General features: G+C 52.9%; 1 protein-coding gene across 2 annotated transcripts; it reads left to right on the forward strand.

Annotated features, from left to right (window-relative positions):
• Nucleotides 1-10,063: 10,063 nt before the first annotated feature.
• On the forward strand, nt 10,064-11,878 carry HES4 (hes family bHLH transcription factor 4). 2 transcript variants are annotated; one of them, XM_074892697.1, is made up of 4 exons: nt 10,064-10,375; nt 10,467-10,562; nt 10,665-10,752; nt 10,873-11,878. In XM_074892697.1, exons 1-4 carry the CDS (start codon nt 10,193-10,195, stop codon nt 11,454-11,456), a joined length of 951 nt encoding a protein of 316 aa, XP_074748798.1. In that variant the 5' UTR covers nt 10,064-10,192; the 3' UTR covers nt 11,457-11,878. The 2 variants fall into 2 exon arrangements, with proteins under 2 accessions (XP_074748798.1, XP_074748799.1); XM_074892698.1 differs by having other exon boundaries at nt 10,065-10,303.
• Nucleotides 11,879-21,596: the final 9,718 nt, after the last annotated feature.

Raw genomic sequence — 21,596 nt, forward strand, 5'->3', positions numbered from 1 at the left:
GTTTCCTGGTGTTAAAACCTGGGGGTAAGACCAAGGCTTTGGATTAGTGGCGGGGGACTTGGGTGGGAGCGAGACCCGCTGCGTGCCCCGAGCCTGAGTCCGCAGCCCACCCTGTGGGGAGCCCAGGGAGCCTCCAGGCCCTGCCGTGGCCACGAGGACACTTGGCAAGTGGAGCTCCCCCAGCATCCCTCTGAGCTGGCCAAATGGCCCTGGCATTCTCCAGAGGGGCTGGTTTTGTTATCGGTCCTGGGAAACGAAGAGGGTTATTCAAAGGCTCTCCCTCTGCAGCTGGAGCAGCCTCCCTTTCATCACTTGCTCCCAATTGCCATACACCATTAATTTTGGGCGATAAAGGGTGAGGACTGCAAACAGGCTGGATGGCAACCGCAGCCCTTTCATCCACGCGAAACCTTGAGGGTGCAGGCTCGAGAGCCTCCTTCCCGATGATCCAGCTGGAGCAGCAACAAAGCTGTTCGGCTGGGCACTTCGTCAGGGACAGGGTAAGGGACGGGAGGAGAAACCTGCACAGACACTCCTGGACGGATGGAGAGGACCGGCTGGGAAATGGTGGTTTACAGGGTGGGTTTCTACCGACAAACAAGTCGGTGTGCGATGGCAACCTTGATGCTTCGCCAACCCAGCTGACAAGGGGGAAGGGTGCTGTGGGTGCTGTGAGCCAGGCGGAGGTCAGGGGTCTGCTGACAGGGGCTCTGGAAGTCGCCTTCCCCAGCTGCCTCGGGGAATCTGACTCAAAACGGGCCCGTACCACGCAGCGCAGCGCTGCACCGGGGATGGGTGCTGCAGGTTAGCCCTGGTCCCTGCACAGCGCTGCTCCGCCGGCGGTTTCTCGGCATGTCCCAGATTAACCTGCACAAGGATCTTGACTCCTTGTCTCTGGATTTGTCCGTTTTCCTTCCTCCCATGCCTCACACACGCTGTTCCTTAGACCGACTGCTTAGGTTAAGCGTAGGCTTAAGAATGACTCATTTGAGTTCTGCTCCCTTCAAAACACAGATCCTAGACTCCTATTTCTCGTCTTATTTTCAAACAGGCTTGAATCCAGGCATAATGCCTTTAGTAAGAATAGCAGGTGGAAACTAGAACACAAGTTAGTATTTCGGCTGTTCAGAGGAAGTTTGGAGCATTCAGGTTCAAAGTACGGAGAGAAAAAGCTACATGAGAAATGTCTGGAGATACGACATTCTTGGCTTAGGGGAGCCAATGTGTCCTAAGACCATGAGCTAGTGAGGGACTGTGGCTGTTGCTGTTTTGCAGGGGGTGGGAGGTGTGCCAAATTGTGTCCTGTCTCTCCCGCCCAATTAAGACAACTCTTTTTGCCATCCAGCGTAATTTTTTATATAACTCTGATACCATGAAAAATTACGGTCTTCTTCCTGGAAGACAATAGGGTATTTTTCAGGGAGTTGTTTTGCTCATTGTGTGCATTGTGGGATCTTCTTTGCTTATTTTTAACTGGGGCAAGTTTTATCAAAGACATGAAATGACTCTAAGTCACGGTGACAATGGCAGGGGGATGAAGTCACAACGTTAATCTTCTCTGTGCAACTCTAAAGAAGTGGAAACTTCCACTGAATGCCATGAAATCCTCTCCACAATGAAGTTGTTCAGACATGCCAATCACAAGATCACAACAACTGCAGAAGTGAAAATCTTCTTGGAAGGAAAAGGTCTGGCGGGGTGCTAATAAGAGGATCTCTAGATGTTGCAACGTGTGCCTATATGGGGTTTTTTTACAAGCACAAGTGCAAACACATCCTTGGAGCGATAATGGGAGGCTGGGAGGAGCAGAGTGTGGGCTCCCTCCTCTTCCCAGCTCGGCAGGACACCCCGTTCCTCCCTCACTGCCCCTCTGCCCCCTCGCTCACAGCTGCATTGGGGCTGGCTCTGCCTGCCAGAGGTGTGTAGCCAGCACCCACATCCAGCCTCCCCGGGGGAAAAGGGTGCTCGGTGCCACGTGTGCTAACCCCAGCCTGCGCAGCCCCATTCATCTCCGGCTAAAACGTAAAGAAACGATCACAGAAATCCTTTTTCCCCGCCGCGGCGCATCAGAAACCTTTAAATTATGTACAGCAGCTCTGTCTCATCTCCCAGGCTCTGGAGTGGGGGTGCTGGAGGGAGCAGGGAGCATCAGCTCTGCCGCCCAGCTCGGGGGGTTGCGCACCCGCGTCGCTGGGCATCACACCCAGGCTGCTCCATCCTCCCATGGGCAACAGCGAAACCTTTGCTCGTGGTTTCAGAGGGATGGAATCAAAATGCCAAAGTGAAGGGAAGGAGTCCCGCACGCAGCAGCATCACGAAACACCTCTTGGAGGCAGCGAGGAGCCCCCCACCCGGGTGGGGAATGGTGGTGTGTTAAGCTCCCAAACAGACCTTTTCCTGGCGCCTGCCAGAAGAAAAGCGGCATGAACACCCAGAACTGTAAAAACCGGTCCAGAAGCTGTTGCTTTGTTTTCTGTCTTCTTCTGAGCTCCTTGTGGGTTTGTTTGAGGGGAAGGGTGGGCTGGGGAAAGAACAGACACCAAAGCGTGTCCTAGCACCCAGAGAACTTCAGAGGAAAACAGCTTATTTCATTAGCGTTGTAAACAAGATGGACTTTTTCAAAATATTTATTTTAGGAATCAAATTAAATGTTCCAGCTCTTTGGGAATTCAATTCTCTCTTTCTGCGGGTGCTAGTCAGGGCTCCCAATGCATCAGTGCACGGCTTTAAAGGCATTTCTCCACTCTTTTGGATTAGTGACCCATTCTAACAGGTCTTCATTGACGGGGAGTGTGGGTCTCTCAAAGAGTCCATTGGATACAGCTTACAAAAGAGTTTAGCCGGAGATGAAGAGTTTACAAAAAGTTTGTAGGAAACCGTGGAGTCCTTTTAAAAGAGAATAAACTGCCACTGCTGTGTCTGGGTTGAGTTAATCTGATTAGGCCAAGCTCATCAACAGGCCCGCTGAAAAGAATGAGGCGGGGGGAAAGCAAGCTGTGGACGGGGCCAAGAAAAAAACTAGGGACCTTTTTACTAGAGAAGTCAAACAAAACCTATTGTTGCAGAGCATGCTTGCCTACAGATGGCAAAATGACAAATCTTTTCAAAGGCAAAGCAAATATAATTGATGGCTTTTTTTTTTTTTTTTTTTTCCCCCCAGGTATGGGAACAGACCCTTAATAAGATTAAGGGAAACCAAAATGAAAGGGGCTGTGAAATACCACAGATAGTTGTCCCGATTGTTTGGATGGCATAGGCCTATGGAGTTTACCTACTCCACATAAAACCTTGAGAAAAAAGGACCATACCATGTATCATTTATGCCTCTAGGTCTCGTAGGAAGTGTACGTGCATCACTCCCCCCACCCCCAATTAACTCCCGTGCTCTTCCAAACTCTGGGAGACGGCAGCACCCAACCAAGGGGTGGAGGAGCAGAGCAACGGGACAAGCGACTTGCCCTAGGAGAGGCCGAAGGCTTTGGGAGAATGTGCCCTCCTGGGGCCTCCTCTTCCTCCAGCCCCAGCCAGAGCCGAGAGGAGCAAAGCAAACCCTGTCCTGCCAGCATTCAGCCGCTCATTTCTCCCCAGGGCGAGGAGACAACCGGCAAAAGGGCAGGTTTTCATGTCTCTGCTCTGAACCCGAGGCAGGTGGTGGCGGTGGAGCCGCTCAAAGTCACCCCACCGGGCACCCTCCCACCTGGGTGCTGCACCCCTGCCCGTGTTGGGCTTTGCTCCATGGCAGGACTTGCCACAGCCCGGGTCAGGCAGGACCTGGTGAGCTGCCCTGGAGCCCCCACGGGCCAGGGGCTGGGTGCTGGCACGGTGCTGCACCCCATTGGAGCTTCATCCCCTCCGAGGAGGAAAGGGGCTGCGCAGGGTCAGGCGCCCCGGGCACAGAAAGGGGGTGATGGCATCATCGCGCCATCTCATTTTGAGTTGTTTATTGTGGGCAAATGAAAAAGCCTAATTTAAAGTCCTGCCGGAAAGTTACATCACCAGCATTACCTTCTCAGGAGATATTTTAGGCTCTATATTTAGAGCAGCTCGAGCTGTGCTCGGATTTAACATAGGCAGCTCCTTAGCCAATATAATTAAGAACAGTATCAGTGGAAGGCATGTAAGGAGATTTTCTCCCCAAGGCCATCTAATACAGATGTAATTGACTCTATTTTCTGCTTTCTGCACACGGATTGCCGCAACTCAGCCCCTATTATCCGTCAACAAATGAACAGGATCCAGTGAAAGGGACCTCTTCAACCAGGACTGGTTTTAGAGAATGGAGCACTGGGCTGTGTTAAATCTGGACACAACGCGGCTTCGTTCCCTTCCTTTTTATCTCCGCCGCCTTTTCAAGATGTTTTCCAGTTAAGGGTAAGTCAGCAAATATGTGTTTGGGCAAAGTGTTGGCACTTGCTAAAGAAGAGAACATCTGTCTCAATCAGCTGGTCTATTCTATCGCTGCAGCTCAACGGAGGCTCTCAGCACTGAAAAACAAAACCAGGGCAATGTCTTCAGAAAGGTTTTTTGTGTATGCAGTTGCAATTTTCTTTTGCTCAAATTTCCAAGGGCGGGGACGGAGGAAGGGAGGTGAGAAAAGAAATTAAAACCCATTTGCTTCATAGTAAAAGAGCCCCAGAAAAATCTCCATTTCTAATGTTGCAAAATTCCTGCCGCGTTACCATCGTTGCATTCCCACAGCCAGTTTCGCAGCCCTGAAAAGGATGTCCTTAATAGCAGCAGGCACAATGAATAATAGTTTATTAGCGCAGACAGTAATTTTCTTAGAAATATCTTTGCATTTAGCTGAAAGAGCCCCGACGTTTCCTCGGAGCGCAAGAATGCCTTCGGTTTATTCTAATTGTGTTCCCGTGCACAACATGACGGTGCAGCCCGAGTGGTCAGCACGTGTCAGACGCAGGGAACGTGCAGAAATCAGGCAGCGCGAAACCAGGCAAACGGAGGAACGGGGGAAACCTTTTGCACGCCTCGAGGAATAGTTAAGGAAGGGCTTTTGCCTCGCCAGACCCGGCCTCGACTCGGGAGCTTTGCGGAGGCACCTGGGCCCAGCCTGGCTCTGTGGGTAAGGGGGTGACAGCTGCGCCTAAGTCCGAGCCTGTGGTTTCTTCCCGAGCTGAAGCTGTTCAGAGGCGACTCTAACAGGCACCGAAGAGATAAGGAGGAGCAGAAATGGGCCAGAGGGGCCGGAGGGAGGCAGGCAGGCAAACACTGCTTCGTGTTTCCCGAAACCCCTTTCTGGCCCTGGGCTTGTTTGGGGGATTTTGTGAGTCATACGACCCTGATAATTAATTTCGGCTGATTAGAGCGGTAAGCTCCAGAGGGACAAAAGAGGCCGTGCTAGGTTTGAAAAGGATGCTCGGGGCAGAAGGCTGTACTGTAATTTGTTACACATTATAGTCTGCTAAAGAACCTCCTCACAATCTGCCAGGCCTTAATGTCTTAATTTCTCCTTCAGCATTCCCTTTGACACACTATCCAAAGTGATGTATGGCGGGGGATGATTGCATGGGATCAAGCAGAGGGAAATCCAGGAGGGATTACAGCCCAATCCCTGGGCAAACAGGCGCTGGAGTGGCTGAACACAGCCACAGCTGTCTGCCCAACAATACCCAGAACAAACAGTGCCTGGGGAACAAGGCTCGGCCAGGGGCACAAGCAGGCAGGGCTCGGGAAGGAGACAAAACCTGCATTCAGCCCCCTGGGACCCCGGGCCTTTTATGAGCCTTTTCACCCCAGCTGCAAGCTTTTGACTTGTGCTTCAAAATTTTAGAAGCCTGGCTGTAATAAAATTGGGTTTAGGGATCAAAGAGAGCTGGAGATCCAGTGCATATCCGGGCTGGGCAAGGACAAGTGGAGACGGCCACGAGCAGTTTGTCCTCTTCTGTTCTCCCTCATCTAATCAAACACCAATGTTAGGATTAATAACCTGTCTCACGTTGCCAGTCTTCAGGCAAAAAGAGCCTTTAAGCGGTTTTTTTAAAAACACAACATGTATGTACATGATGCTTTTTTTAAGGGATCATGATTAAATATATAGGCCATGCCCAGAGACATTTCATTTCATTTCCAGTTTCAGGGACTTTTCACGTAAGTCTGAGGAAGGAGAATCCCAGCTCTCCAACCAGAGACAGTTTAAAGGCTTTCACTTTCCCAGCGTGTACGCAGGACAGGTTTCTGGTGACACAGACTGTAAAACCCAAATCATACCAAGCCAGCGTAGGAGCAACTGCAAGTCAGTAATTGCATGAGAGTAGGATCAAATGCAAGCGAATAAATGCAATTCCAGTTGCACTGGAATTCAGCAGTCATGCTTCTTGTTCCTTTGGCATCTCCTATGGACCTTGCTAGTGAACTACGTCAGCGATGAAGCAGGACACAAATAAGATGCGCGCGAACTGTGATGGAGAAAAGCTGCTTATGAGGAGAAAAGCCTTTGTGAGGAAGTGTCTGCCCACCCTCTGCTCAGCACCACCCTCTACCCTGTCTCCCAACAGCCCCCCCGTTTCTCTGACACCCAGCAGGCAGCCGGAATCCCCAGGGCCTCGCACACCTCCTGCACCCAGACCGAAAGCGGAGCCGGCTGCAAGCAGGACATCCCGTCACTCCTCACCCCCCGGGCAGTTTCTGTGCTCCTCAGACCACGGCGGGGGCCAGGGGGGATGTTTTCCAGTCCCGCTGTGCTCCCTGCCCGCCTGGGGAGCCTGCCCCGGCGATGGGAAGCTGTGAGCAGGAGCAGCTGGGTGTAGCTCCATCTCTCTGGCCGGTGCAGAATACAGCCGGAGCGGACCCGCACAGGGGTAGCAGAGGGGAAGGTGGGTCCTTCGTGTCCCATCCTGTCCCCGTTGTGCAGGCTAAAGGGATGTAAAACACTGCTGGGAAATATCCTTCTCTCCTTTAACACCGCTGCCTTGCGAGCCTGCTGAATCCCGAAGCAAAAGGGGGGGGGCAGGACAGGGGTTTAGGGTTCACCCACAGAATCTAATTAATGAACCAGTTCAGCCAATGCGCAGCTATCGTCCAGCACCAGCATTACCGGGCAGGCCAGTGCTCCCACAGCGTCACTGCAAGAACACGGTTCCCAACTGGAATTGAGCTTTCCTCCCAGTTCCGGGAGGGGTTTGCAATCGGCTGCAACTTTATCGAAACGTGGGCTTAGGTAGGAAGGACACCTGGTGCAAAGCAACACAGCGTCTCCAAAACGCCAGTCCTGGGGTAAAACAATTCTGGCTTAATCTGAAGTTACTTAAGGAAATGAGAGTCTTTCCCCAGATTTCACTGAGCTTTGAAACCTGAACACATCTGAAATTTGAGGAGAAAGGATATGTGTTATGTCAGAGTTTTAGAACGACAAAAATTCTCCCAACTTGTCACACGCAGAAGAATTCTCTCTGGAGAGGAGCACAGTCAATAATCACTGCTCCCAGCCTGGGAATTGCATAATTTGATGTAGATTCTGTTGAAAAACTTGCTCTTTTAGTGTTATTTTTTTCACTGCAATTATGTAATTAATGCATTCAGAATTAACTGTCAAAGGAGGGACACTATTTTTGTTATTAGTTATTTCCTCACACTATTTTTACATGAGTAAGGGAGATTGCACAAAGGGCTGTTGTTCTGCATTTTATTGGTCTCATAAGGAAACAGATCCCTGAACCTTTCCAATGAGACTTATAAAGTAAATATTTATTATTCTTCAGTAAGGCAACACGCACCTGGGTGCACTTTTTGCAAAGGACTAGGCCGGACTTTGCGGGCGTTTAGATAAGTAGCGCTTACCCTGAAAAAGAACATACCTCCCACAAAGCAAAAATCACAATTCAGCCAAGAATTGCCGTTTCTCCGCTCACGTGTGTGTTAGTGTGAGAGAGAAAAAGGATCCTGAAATAAATATATTCCTCCGGATCCTTTGATGTCTGCGGGAAGATGATGCTGTTCCATACGGTACGTCTTAACTCGTGTGCGTTTTGCAGTCGGTATGTGCCAAAATGGGCTTTTCAGACTCTTTTTTTTGAAGAGCCGGCGTGAAGGCGGGTGGGTGGCAACGCGTGGAAGGTGGCACTGGCGGGTTGTCCCCACGCCCTGGCCCCGCTCAGGTGGGGGCCACCTCCGCAGCCCCGGGAAGCGCACAAATGACAGCCCTGGCTGCGGAAACGGTTAAGGCGAACGGAACGATTTATCGGAGCAAATTAAAAGCAAAGCACGAGACGGGCCAACAATAGGGATTAAACGTAGTATGCGGTTACGCTCTCCTCTAAAAAAATTTCTCCAAAGTAAGCCCTGTCATGCTCGGTTTTCAGGGGGAGAGTTTTCATATGAGAGTTTTCAAAATTTTAGCGACTTGACTCTTTTATCCTTGCTTGGAATTGGTAAGAAAAGGCAAAAAGGCATCATGCGCTTCAAGATATTCTGGATTTCAGATGTTGGTCTACGGAAAGCTAATACCCAATTTATGATTATTAAAAGATTTAAGCCTGCAGCACAGAGATTTAATACATAAGCTGCGTTCTCTGGAAAGGTCTTTAAATAGACAGGTTTTGAAATGAGCCGAGAGCTTCAAGGCTGCTGAACGCTGGCGGAAGGAAACGGGCTGGATGTGGGAGCAGCAAGACACCGGAGACCACCCCGACCCCCGCGGGGATGCGTGGGCACCGTGACCCCCCCCAGCCTCGGTGGGGGGGTGTGGGGGGGCCAGGCCAGCTGCCCCCCAGGCTCAGAAGGGCTGGGGTTTCCCGGAGCCCCACGGTTTGTCTTTGGGGTTGGGGAGGGGGTGGGAAACCCACGAAAAAAAAAAAGAGATTTTTGCATCGGTATGACGTCACGTCCCTGGCATCGCGCTCTCGTGAAGGAGCAGAACGGCCTTTTCAGCTTAAACAGCGGAGAAATGGGGCTTTTGCCCTTGCAGGGGCACGGAGCGGGGGGCTCAGCGGGTGCCCCCAAATTCCAACCCCGCCCAGTGCCGCCGGGGGGGGGCCCCCTTAGTGCACCCACAGGGCTTGAGCGGGGAAACCCTTCGGGGGGGGGGGGAGCGAAGTGGGGGTGTCTCAAGACTCCGGGGGGTCCCGCCCTTTGCTGACCGGTTACCCCGAGGGGGGTCTCGCCCCCCCCCCCGCCACGGGGGCTGCCGCCGAACCCCCGTTTTACCCCCCCAACCCCCCCCCCGAGGGCCGCGCACCGACACTCGCTGTCCCCGCCGCTGCGCACGGGAGCGGAGAGCGGCGGCCGGGACCGGCACGGCGGGGGGGGGGGCGGCTCCGCGCTCCCGACCGGAGTCTCGTTGTGCCCCCCCCGCCTTCCCCGGGCTCGGTGCGGAGGGGGCGGGGTTTTCCCATGGCCGCCCCGAGCGGGGCGTGCTGGCACGTGCTCCGGCGGCGGGAGGAGGAGGAGGAGGAGGAGGAGGAGGGCGGCGGGGGGGGAAGATGGCGGGGGGGTGAAGGGGGGTGCGGGGGGGGCGCGCGCCCGCGCGCGTCTCGGGGGCGGAGGCACGAGCGCCACCGCCCGCCGCCAGCCGCCTGATTGACAGCGGGGGCGGCCGCCAGCCAATCGGCGCTGAGCGCCGCCGGCGGGGGCTCCCCCCGCCCCGCTCCCATCCTTCCGCCCATTGGCCTCGCGTGCCGCGCCAGCCGCCCGCCCCGGGGCTCAACACCCCCCCCCCCCGCCCGCCGCCCCCGCCCCGCGCACGGTGTCACAAGCAGCGGGAGGGAGGGACCGACACCGCGCCCAGGGGGGGGTGGGGGGGGAGCGGCTGTGCCCCCTGGGAGGAGGGGGGGGGTGTCAGCCCCGCCCACCCGCCACCACCCCCACGTGGCGGCGGCGGGGTGGTGGGCGGGGCGTCGCGCGTGACTGACAGGCGGTGTGGCGCAGCAGCCAATAAGCGGGCGGGAAGCGCGTCCGCCGGGAGCGGGGCGAGCGGTGATTGGTCACCGCGAGTGTGGGAACGGCCGCGGCGGCGGTTTCACACGAATGAGGAGCCGCCGCCGGGTATAAAGGGCGGGGGGGCGCCGGCCGCCGGTACCGCCGGCCCCGCCGCTGCCGCCGCCGCACGCGCCCCGCGCCCGCCGCACGCGCCCCGCGCCCTCCCGCCTTTTTTTTTTCCCCCCCCTCCTTTTTTTTTTTTTTTTTTTCCTCCCCCTCTTTTTCCTTCTCCTTTTCCCTCCCTCAAGCCCCAGCCCCCGCCATGCCCGCCGACACGGGCATGGAGAAACCGACCGCCTCGCCCATCGCGGGGGCGCCGGCCAGCGCCAGCCACACGCCGGACAAACCGCGGAGCGCCAGCGAGCACCGGAAGGTAAATGGCGGGTGTCGATCGGGGAGCGACAGCGGAGGCGCTGGATGGCGGCGAACCCGCGGCCGTGCTGAGGTCGGTGCCGGGGTTGAGGGTCGGGGTGGGGGGATGGAGGATCGGGGGTCACCGAGACCGGCGGGGGACTGACCGGCTCCGCTCTCCGCAGTCCTCCAAGCCCATCATGGAGAAGCGGCGCCGGGCGCGGATCAATGAGAGCCTGGGGCAGCTGAAAACGCTCATCCTGGATGCGCTGAAGAAGGATGTAAGTGAGGAGGGGGAGGTGGTTTTTTTTTGGGGGGGGATGGGGGACTAGGGGGACCGACCAGCTACGGGCAGCCCTGACGGTGCCGTTCTCCCCCCGCAGAGCTCCCGGCACTCCAAGCTGGAGAAGGCGGACATCCTGGAGATGACCGTCAAGCACCTGCGAAACCTGCAGCGGGCGCAGATGACGGGTAAGCATCGAGGGTTGGGGACTAGGGGAACCCCCACGGGTTGGGGACTAGGAGACACCCCCCCCCAGCTTGGGGACCGGGCTCTTTCTTGCCTGACCTGCCTCCCCCTCTGCCCTCCAGCTGCCCTCAGCGCCGACCCCACCGTCCTCGGCAAGTACCGGGCTGGATTCAACGAGTGCATGAACGAGGTGACGCGGTTCCTCTCCACCTGCGAAGGGGTGAACACCGATGTGCGTACCCGCCTCCTCAGTCACCTCTCGGCTTGCCTGGGTCAGATCGTGGCCATGAACTACCCTCCGCCACCGCCGCCGTCCGGTCAACCCGCACATCTGGCACAGCAGCCTCTGCACGTCCAGCTGCCCCCCGCAGCAGCCGGCGCCGTGCCCGTGCCCTGCAAACTGAACCCCGCTGAAGCCCTGTCCCCTAAAGTCTACGGGGGTTTCCAGCTCGTCCCAGCTACCGACGGCCAGTTTGCTTTTCTCATCCCCAACCCGGCCTTTCCTCCCAGCTCCGGACCAGTTATTCCCCTGTATGCCAATGCCAACGTCCCGGTGTCCGCGGGCAGCGGCTCGGGGAACGCGGCCGCCACCCCATCGGCATCCCCGGTGCAGGGGTTGACATCATTTGGGGGCAGCATTGTTCCAGCGTCCCAGGCGGGAAGTCCCATCGCAGAGCGCAGTGAATCGGTGTGGAGGCCTTGGTGACTTGCCTAAAATGATTCCCCCCCACCCCAGAAAAAAAAAAAACAAAACAAACAACAAAAAACAAACCAACAAACACTCTTCTGTTGGCTCCGTTATATGGAGCCCTGTTATGTTTGGGGTTTTTTAAGCAGATTTAAACAGAAAGGAAAAAAGGACCTCGCTATGAACGTGCTATTTATTATTTTCAGAGGTTGGGATCTCGACTTGTATTTTTACTCCTTTAAAATGCCTTTATTTGAGATACTTTTTTTAAAAAAAATAAATGAGAAATAGTTTTGTAACAAATATTCAAAAGTATAATGCCAAAGTTGTTTGTATCCCGTTTGTCTGTGTGTGTGTGCGTGCCTGTGTTGAAGACTTCCAAAAAAAAGAAAAGAAAAGAAAATTGCAGGTGTTTAAATAAATAAACTCTTTGAAATAGATTTATTTTTTTCCCCCCCTTCCTTTCATTTTGTTGGGTGAGAATGGGCAGGGACAAGCTCATCCTGTGTGTGCAACCCCCTCCAAAAAGTAGGAGTGAACTTTATGGCCTTAAATGAGGCTGTTGGAAGGGATTCCTGTGAAAAATAGTGGGGGCGGTGGGGGGAAAGGTGATGGGGTTGGGGGAGCGGGTCTGGCAGGGTTAAATGTCTCCTGAGAGCTTTGCAAGTGTCGTGTTCCCTCTCGGAAGAAACAGATTCCTAAAAATCTGCTCTTGGAACCTGAGGAAACGTGCTGCTTGCTACCTGCTCGGAGTGCTCCTGAAATAACGCTGCTCCTTACACCTTGCGGGAGGGACTGCGTGCGTGGGGAGGGGGGGGGGTGTGCGCAAAAGTTACTATCTCGCCTACAAAAGAGGCAAGAGAGTCTGTCCCTATTGTGAGGAGGGTAATTAGAAGGTATAAAGGGTCTCATCGAGTATGCAGCGGGCTCTTTGGGAAGTTGGGAACCCTATTGAAACGCCTGGGAACTCGGAGCTGAGGGTTAATGTGTGTCTTTTTTTTTCTCGCCACTCTCATTGACAGGGCCAGATAGACTCTGATACTCAATGCTGTTGTAAATTCAATTGCCTGGCCTCACAATGCCTACCTCATAAAAGAGAATAACTTGAGGTTGTGGTGCTTTTTTTTGCCAGTAAGCAAGGGAACTGAGGAAAAGACAGTTTTGCCACCCATTCTGACTCACCCCCAGTACTTGAATCCTGGCCAAGTGGAAGCAATTGCAGCCTCACACACAGAGAATTAACCACTTCCAATTGTCACCAATTAATAAGGCCGTGGTGTGGAGAAAGACCATTAAGAGTGAATGCACAGTATGGAAGGGAAAGCTTTGTGTGCTTTGCTCTAAATTTATGAGGTGGGGCTATCATGTAATCTTCGCGAGAAAAGCCAACACATGAGGTGGGTGCCTGCCAAAGCCACGTCCAGAGGCATAACCCGTCCTGGCTGGGCTTCCTCCATCCTCGAGTCCATGGGATCCCCCGAGGCAAAGCGGATTCTCCTGACCACCCCCTCCCCGAGACCCGGGGTTTTTCCTGGCGGTTGGGCTAGGTGGGTTGGATCGCGGTGGGACCGGCAGCGTTTCGCAGTTCAGAGAATGACCTGGTGTTCGCAGAACATCCAATTAATACAGCAGGCCCTGGGATTTTTTTAGAATGGAAATGCAATTTCATCTTTCAAGGTCTAGTTCTAGCAATCAGGTTGCAGCTTCTGTGAGAACATGGGGGTTGGGGGGGGTAGGTAAAGCAGATTATCTGCTTCTGAAGGCTTTTTATACCTTTGTGATATTTTGGCCATGGTTTAGGCATGGGAGCGCAGGCTGCTCGGAGCCTGGTACTGATCCAGTCCAGCAATTCCTCTGCACCAAAGTGTGGGCAATCGATCAGTGCTGAAAGTCCTCCATCGCACAACCAGAACTGGGTATCCATTTGAATCAGGAGGTTCCCAGGAGGTTTTGTTATGCAATCACAGACATAAAATCATGTTACAGCGATTCTCTTCCATCCCCCACAGCCCGTTACTACCCCTCCTCTTCTGTCTGAAGAAGGCTTGGAAGAGCAGATGAAAGCCTGCCTGTCGCCTGCGTGTAACTGTACACCTCCCCGGGGCAGCACCGTGTCTCTGGACTTGTCCATCACTGCCCAGTCCCCTCCAGATCGCCTCTAGATTCAGCAAATGTCTTCTATTGACAAGGTACCCAGGCCAAAAGCGAGACTGCCAAGCGCTACCCTGCTGAGTTCAGGCACAGAACAAACTCTTTTCTGAGCGGGTTTTGAACAGTTGCGGCGGCGCAAACATGACACAGGCCGCAGCGTTCCTCTGGGACGCGCCTCTCCCAGCGCGAGAGAAGCAGTCATTCACTGCTCTGCCTCTTGAGACCCTGAAATGTAAGCACCTAAGGGTGCTGCTGTCATTTCAGCCTCTGTAGAAACACTGCAGAGCCCCATGGGTCAGCACCCTGGTTTTATGCCCAGCACCGCTCGCTTTTGGGCCTCGGGCAAGTCAGAGCTTCTCTGGGCCTAGGTCTGGTGGTACAGGAGCTGGACATGAGGTGCACAGCACCAACAAACTCGCATGCCAGAAGCTCAAAATCCTTCTAAGGGGTGTCATTGCTGTTAGCTCCAGACCACGATGTACAACTCAGGTTCAATCACTTGGTTGTACCCAGACCCTGTACTTCTGCAACTGCTCTTCTGGCTCTGCCAGGCTATTCCTCTACCCCTGCGGGGGCTGCCGTGCTCCTTCAAGGCTTTCGACAGAGCTACTTTTTCAGATCGTGCTAAATTTGGTCTTATCCCTTTAAAGGTGCAATAAGAGAGCAAAGTATGCTGCTGCTGCAAGGTAAAAGTCCAAAGGGATGGACACAGCGCCAAAGCGATAATGGTTAGGCAGAGTGCAGGAACCAGCAGTCCCTGGGTGCAATGGCGTGATCTGGGTGTGGTGGAGCAAGGCGAGGCGGGAGGAAGACGGCGGTGAAACCCAGCCAGCCCATGATGCCTCCTTCATCTGAACTGAACTGCAACAGCTCTACCTTGTTCCAAAGGAAAAGGTGTGGGGAGAGCTGTTAACCTGCCACTTCCAGAGCTGGCAGAAAGTTAAACCGGAGCAGGGAATCGAGTTCCAGCCGCAAAGCTCAGCACAAGGTTTAGCGGTAGCTCAGCTATGGCTCCACAGCACTGCGGGCCCAGCAGGCATCCCCTGTGCTGTTCGGTGCAAGGAAAGAGTCTCCTGCAAGGCCTCAGGCAAGAAGCAAAGCCCCTTCAGCTTCTGGGCTGGCCCAGTTCACCAGCCGGCGAAGAACCACCTGGGAAAAGCACCCGAGGCTTCGGCTGGAGCCTTTTTCCCTTCCCATCTCCTGCGCTGGTGCCTTTGCATTCTTCTGCTTACGAGTTTCCCAGAGAGGAATTTTTCTGGGGTTATCCTCCTGCCTGCGCTCCGCTCCCTGCCTCACACAGCTGCTTCCCTGCCCTCCGCCTCCTCCAACTACAGCTGCAACATCCCCTTCTCCGCTGCTGCTTCGCTGCTCCCCTTCCCCGCCCGGGAGGGAGGGATGCAGCCCGCAGCGCGGGAGAAGCCGGAAGGGGGGACCAGGACCTGTGGGGTGCAGGGGTGGGAGCTGCCCACCCCTCCCTTTCCGCGGGGGGTCTTGCCCCCCATCCCATTCCAGCAGCAGCCCCGCGGTGTTACGGAGGGGCGGGGGGCTCCGGGGTCGTCTTCCTGCCGGTCAGGGAGGTGAGGGCGTCCCCGACCCCCTCGACCCGGGGCAGGCCGGCGCACACCCCCTCGTCCTTTCGGATTGTGCATCCCAGAGACCCTCCGAGGAGAGGGAGCGGTTCCTCCGGCTCAATGGATGCAGCCAGATTTACTCAGGCTGTTAAGCTGATTAATTGAAATGAAGTTCCTCCAGAGAATCGGCGTGTTCTTTGAGGTCAGGGTCACAACACTGAGACGCTTAATCAGATCTTTCCATTTAGCCCCTCTTAGGCAGGCTGGAATGCAGGCTCTTTCAAAGCGAGGCAGTTGGCGCCAAATTTCTGCTCTGCTATCTTGCCTCTTCCATTACATTTAACCAGCACATCCATCATTATGAAATAAAACCCAACGCTACAAATCCAGCTCAGGTGATCTTTCTGCAACCAAAGCCGGTAGGAAAAAAAAAAACCAACAACTCCGTCCAAGCTTGATATTGCTGTTGTTTTAAAAAAGCGATGCAGAATGGTGCGGAAAGGGTAACTGTCACTCTAAGTCGGTCCTTTTGGAGGCAGGGGGCAGATGTTTCTGTGCGGATAACAAATTCCTTTATCTGACTGACGCATTTCTCTGGGGAAGGTGGAGGAGGTTATTATAAGGTTGCCCCGAACTATTGTTAAAGAAAGGGTTTTTCATTGCAATTCAAGAGCCCATCATATTACCTAGAGATAAATCACTCCTGTAAGGCCATGGAACAGCTCTTACGCAACAGACAAGCCAGATCCCACACGCATTAAAAGCCCTGAAAGCTTGTCCATTGTATAACTGATCAGGCAGAAGTTAGCATATCCAATTAGCACGTACACTTCTGTGGAACTCTTCCGTTCCTGTGAGCAGAAGAAAGTTTCTTACATCTGAATGCCTTGATTGAAAATAATGTCATGGTTCCTATTTCTTTATTCTATCAGACGATGCAGGGCCAGTAACTCCATTTTGCTGTATAACGAGAGGTTTATTATTTCGGTGGCAGGATTAGAAGTGCAATACAGGTGCATCGCATCTTTAGGCAGAGCTGCACAAGCAATTAAGGAACCCCCCAGATCTTGGTAATACTGGCTGGTGTGGGGGTGTGCCCCCGAAAACCAACCCTTTCCCATTCACTACTCTGAAGTTCAAGACAACGGCCACAAAGTGTAGCTTATATCGCAGACACCTATGAGATATGGATCTTTATCAGTCACAACCAGGCTCTGCAAAAGCTATCGGGGCTTTAAGGAAGTCTGGTCTCCAAGAACTGCTGAGTTTCGCTCTTTAAAAGTCAACCTCTTTAAGGCACCTTAAACCGAACAGCAACATAAGTGTCAGTCCTTGATAAGCACCAGTCCTTAGTGTAATTTTTTAAAGCATTGATAGTCTGTTTTCAGCTTTAGTCTTTAGCAAGTGCAATCCCACTGGGCTCCTCCACCGGCTGGGGACACCGTTGTGAGATGGGACTGGACTACCCCACCGGGCTGGCCACAAACTGGGCGGCAAATAACAAAACTCCTGGCTCCTCCACAAGCGTTTCAACTGGAGCAGGTTACTTTACATCCTTTTAAGTGACCTGTCTCACTTCGGAGATAGCATGAGTACAGCGTATGTAGGAATATATTCTACAGGAATTTGCTACCAATAACAACTCTGTTGTTTATACTCTTTGCACAGTAAAAAAAAATCGACCATGCATCCACATGCATCAGATAGCAAACAACTCACATCCATCTTTGCACTGCTTTTTATTTTCTGATTTGTTAGCAGCCAGCTCTGGGGTGAGCCATCCTTTCTTTCACAAACTAGGCCTTGCTGGCTACTTGCAAGACCGTGCACATCTGGATGTATACGTTGTCCATGCAGAGACGAGCAGTTTTCCTTTCTGCCTGTTTGAACAGCAGCACTTTCCTGAGGCAAATATTTGTAAACAGACTTGTTTTCAAAGAAGCGAGATTTCAAGGCCAAAACATAAAAATAGACTGCAGCAGATGGAAAGAAGGCACGAGAATCCACGTAGCTTTAACAAAGGCCTAAGTCAGGGCCTCTGAGCAGCCCGTGTTTTTTTGACAGCGTTTGGGTGCTAAAACAGCTGACAAATTCTGAGTGCAGAGGCTCTGCTCCCGCTTCCCCAGGCCTTACGGAGAGACAGGGGCAGGTGAGGAGCTGCTGAGCAGCGTGGGTGGGATGGTGTGAAGGCAAAAGCTTTCCCCAGACATCTCAAATCAATTAGCAGCATTTAGAAGCTATATTTAACTCCGTTTCTGAAAGCAGGCAGATCTTGGTTTACAGTTTTTCTCATTAAGGCTGTTTACATGTCTAGAGATTCTGTTCTCCCCCCAAATCTGGAGAAGATAAAACAAGTATGAAGTACTCTGCTCACAAAGGGGCAACTGCTAGAGCACTTCTCTGGGAAGACAAAGAAGCATCAGTTTGGAGAGAGTGGGTCAGATTCTGACCTTGCGGTTGATATAATTGAGTTTAGAACCTGTCCCCTTGTATAGGAGGAGGACAAAAATGATACCAAAGTTCCACCTTCTCTTTGTGAATCATCAAACAACGTCCTGACCCACTGTGCTATACGTGTCATAGTATTTTGCCCAAGGGTGACAGTGTAAACTGTAGTGACCCCCCCCCCCAGATCTAGTCAGCATACGGGCATTTTGCACCCTTGATATTCCCCTTCCATTCCCCCTGTAACCTTCTTCCCTCACTGCTCCTAGCGCGCCCCGTGCTGTTATTTGGCATTTAACTGATGCTGTGTATGGTGTGAGGGGCTGCGCTGAGGCCTGAGCTGCTTGGGTTCTGTAGGGTCCCCTCTTCTTTCTCCCAGTCCCTCTGCATCCGAGGTCCTGGAGCAAGAGATGAAGAAGTGAGAAGGCGGAACAAATCCAGATGTTAATAGCAAAGGCAGTGACATGTATTGCTGCTGCTCTCTGTATGTGGTACGTTAGTATCACCTTAAGCCTCCAGTCAAGAATGGGACCCTGCTCTGCAAGACACTGACACCCAAAGAAATTAGAGAGGATGTGAAGAATGGCCATAGCCAGCAAGTCATTTTTGCTTTGTGAACAGCTTTAAGTCCAAAGGGGAATTTCCTTTCCATCACCGCTGACCATCAAAAGCTGCGTTGCTTTCTTTGCGTAACAACTTTGGAAAGACAGCAGCGCAGAACTGTACACAAAAGCTACGAGATGACACAAACTGCTATTTAAGATTCAAATGGCCTAAGACACACCTATTGCCTGGTTATTTTTAGTGGGGACCAAAGTGCAGTGACCTGGCTGTGAGGAGGGTAAATTCAACTGCCTTGGAGCAACTCAGCTTGACTGGGAAGAGCGGGCTGTTAGAAACGATCCTGGCTGGTGATCGTTTCACCTACACCAATGTGACCTGTGCTACAGAGCTCACTAGCTTTCCGGCTCCTGCCAAAGTGGAGTATCCTTCAGTACCAGCGTGTTTACAAGTCTTGAAGTGCCCTGGCCCCTGGCTAGGGGAGAGCTGAAGCTGCCCGTGCCCTTGCACACATGATTCTGGAAGCACAATGTCAGCCCGCTAACAAGAGACACAGCAACATCCTTTAGAAGCTTTTTCTTCTTTCCTGTTGCCATTCACTTACTACTGTTAAAATAGCTGACAAGATGTGTTAATGTAAGGCAAGGTAATGGAACTTTGCTGAAAATGGAGGTCTGCTCTCAGAGGAGCGTGACTCAGTCCCACGGCTATGGATCTTGCTTGCGTCCTGCAAGCAAAGAGGGCACTTAATTAAAAATAGGCAGCCCAGAAAACGCACAAGTAGAAAGATTTGTTTCCATAATTTCTTCCTCTAGATGTGGCCTTTGAGGGGTGGGACTTCAAGTGGCTCCGTCCGGAGGGGAAAACAAAGCGCTGCTTAATGCATCGTGCAGCTGTGGCGCGGACACAGAACGGGCTGTCGCCGGCAAGCAAACAGCATCACCACAGCTGCTCCCCCGGCTCCTGCTACCTGCGTGTGCTCCTGCCCCGCGGGACGGCACCGGGGAAACCCGCCCTGTGCCTTCTGCAGGTTGCGGAGCACGGCGAAGCAGCGCACTGTCAATTCACACCCGCCCGGGGTCCGGGCTGCGTAGTCAGCGGTTGAAACTCAGGCTGCTGTGGCTTTACTCTTTACATCCAAGCTACTAGACTAAAGCTAGCTCATGTGTTACAGACACGTTCCTGCAGATTTGGTGCTCAAAAACCAGGGTGCTATGCACTGTTGAGGTTCTTCTGGCTACTTCACTGAAAACCTACTAAACGGGAGCAGGATCACTCCACTAGCAGCACGGGAATTAATCCAGTTTTCTAGATGTGAATTGCTATTTGGAGTTTGTCTGGTCTAAGGTCAGATATCAGTGATATTAGCCCCATCCTAGGTGAGATGCAAATGTTATGAAAAGATTCAGATCAGTGTCTGCCTTGGGATGGATAACTGCTTTCAGCAGTGAAGCTGGCAGCTCACTTTTTTATGTCTAATGGTTCGTGTGGAGGCTGCATGGCGGAAAAGATCCAGTCTTACTGAATTACAGATTGTGGCTTTGAAGGCAGATTCTGCTCAAGATAAATTGAGCTCTTGTACCTTAACTTTTATCCTAAATGCTCTCAAGACTGTGGGATTCTCTCTGAGCTCTAAGGTTTCAGCAGCTTTTGCTGCGAAATCTCAGAGGACAGGTTGGAGAGACGTTATGCCTTGCTGTTGGAGAATTGATTTCCCACATCGGCTGATTTGTCATTAAGAGCAAAGCTCTCAAGTGCGGAGTCCTACTGCTCAGAAGCAGAGCAGAGCAAGAGTGAGACTGTTGGTTAGGCCAGGGTTCGAGGTCCCTTTCTCCGCAGCGCAGGGCTTCGCAGGAAAGGTATCCCTTGCTGTTGGTTTTCCACACAACTTCCTCTTTGCAGAAGGCACAGGGGCTCAAGCTGCTCAGTCTCTGTTTGCTCCCTGCACCCTCGGGCAATTATTTTACCTCCTCAGAAGCAGAAGGCACCAATGTCTACAGTATTCCTACCACGGCGGCTGGCCTGTGGAAAAGGTGCCAAGCAAAACGCCTCCAGCCAGCGCGTGTATTACAGACTGGCCCTTTGTTTTCAGGAGGGACTAAGTCCTCTCAGCATCAGATCTCGGGTTCCTGGAGCCGTAAGGAGTCCTGCACAAAAGAAGCAGCTGCTGGAGAATGGGTGGATGCCTCACCTTCTGCAAAGGAAGGTTACTTATCCATTTTTGCATCCCAGGAGAATGTCTCTCTGCAATGCTGTTTTAATTTGCAGAGGATGCGTAAGGCTTGCAGTGTGGTGGCTGAAATCGATACAGCAATCAGGTGCCCCTCGCTCAGAGACCAGGACCACATGTGCTTTGCCAGAGATGTCTCCTTTGCTTCACAAGAACATGCAAATGGCTCTCTGGGAAGGTGACAAGGGATCTCTGCCAGGCTCAAATTACTGTGGATTAGCGAGTGCCTGCCTTGTCGTGCTCCTGCAGCACTCCTGGCAATTTAAAAGGCACAGGTTCTCACAGACTAAGTGAGCACTTCTGTGGCATAGGCAGAGGGATTTCACACCGGGCCTGGTTTTAGCAGCCCTGTGCGTGTTAAGCGTGGTGTAGAACTCACAGAACACCGCACTGCTCAGCACCGGGGAGACAGCGTAGCTCTGCCTGCTGCTGTCAGCAGGTCTAGAGCTGATGTGTAGTTTATGGCCAGCTAATAGAAGCATGGAATGGCTTGGGTTGGAAAGGACCTTAAAGACCATCCAGTTCCAAACCCCCTGCCATGGGCAGGGACACCTTCCACTAGCCCAGGTTGCCCAAAGCCCCGTCCAACCTGGCCTGGAACCCTTCCAGAGAGGGGGCAGCCACAGCTTCTCTGGGCAACCTGTGCCAGGGCCTCACCACCCTCACAGGGAAGAATTTCTTCCTTACATCTAATCTAAATCTACCCTCTTTCAGTTATAATATAATGGGTATCTGTCCAGCAAGAAGGCTGCCAAACCAGTGGCTTTCTGAGTGAATGGCTGCTCACTGAGTGGGGAAGTAGGGTTAGAAAAGGAGTACGACCACCACCGACAGCTAAAGCCCAGGGCAGTACAGACCAGGGCACCCTCCCTCCACATGTGCTGCTGTGGGGGCTGAGAGCCCTCCAGAAGAAGGAAAGGGCATGGGCTGAGCTGAACTTTAGACTGGCCCATTTGCTCTTCTTTCCCAGCCTCTGTTGATCTCTTTATCTGCCTGTTCATCTGTTTACCTAACTAGCTACCCATCCGTCTGTATTTCTGTACCTAATAGATATTCTAATGCACATGGGATTTTATAAAAACTCACCCTTATTCAGTGTTCAATGGTGTTTGACTAAAGTGTTTGGAAAAGTGTCAAGTATCTTCTTCCTCTCCTCCACCCCACTGGAAATCCATGTATCCAAACTTGGTAGCTTTCAGA

This window comes from Strix uralensis, chromosome 23 (genome assembly GCF_047716275.1).
Source record: "Strix uralensis isolate ZFMK-TIS-50842 chromosome 23, bStrUra1, whole genome shotgun sequence".
NCBI lineage: Eukaryota > Metazoa > Chordata > Aves > Strigiformes > Strigidae > Strix > Strix uralensis.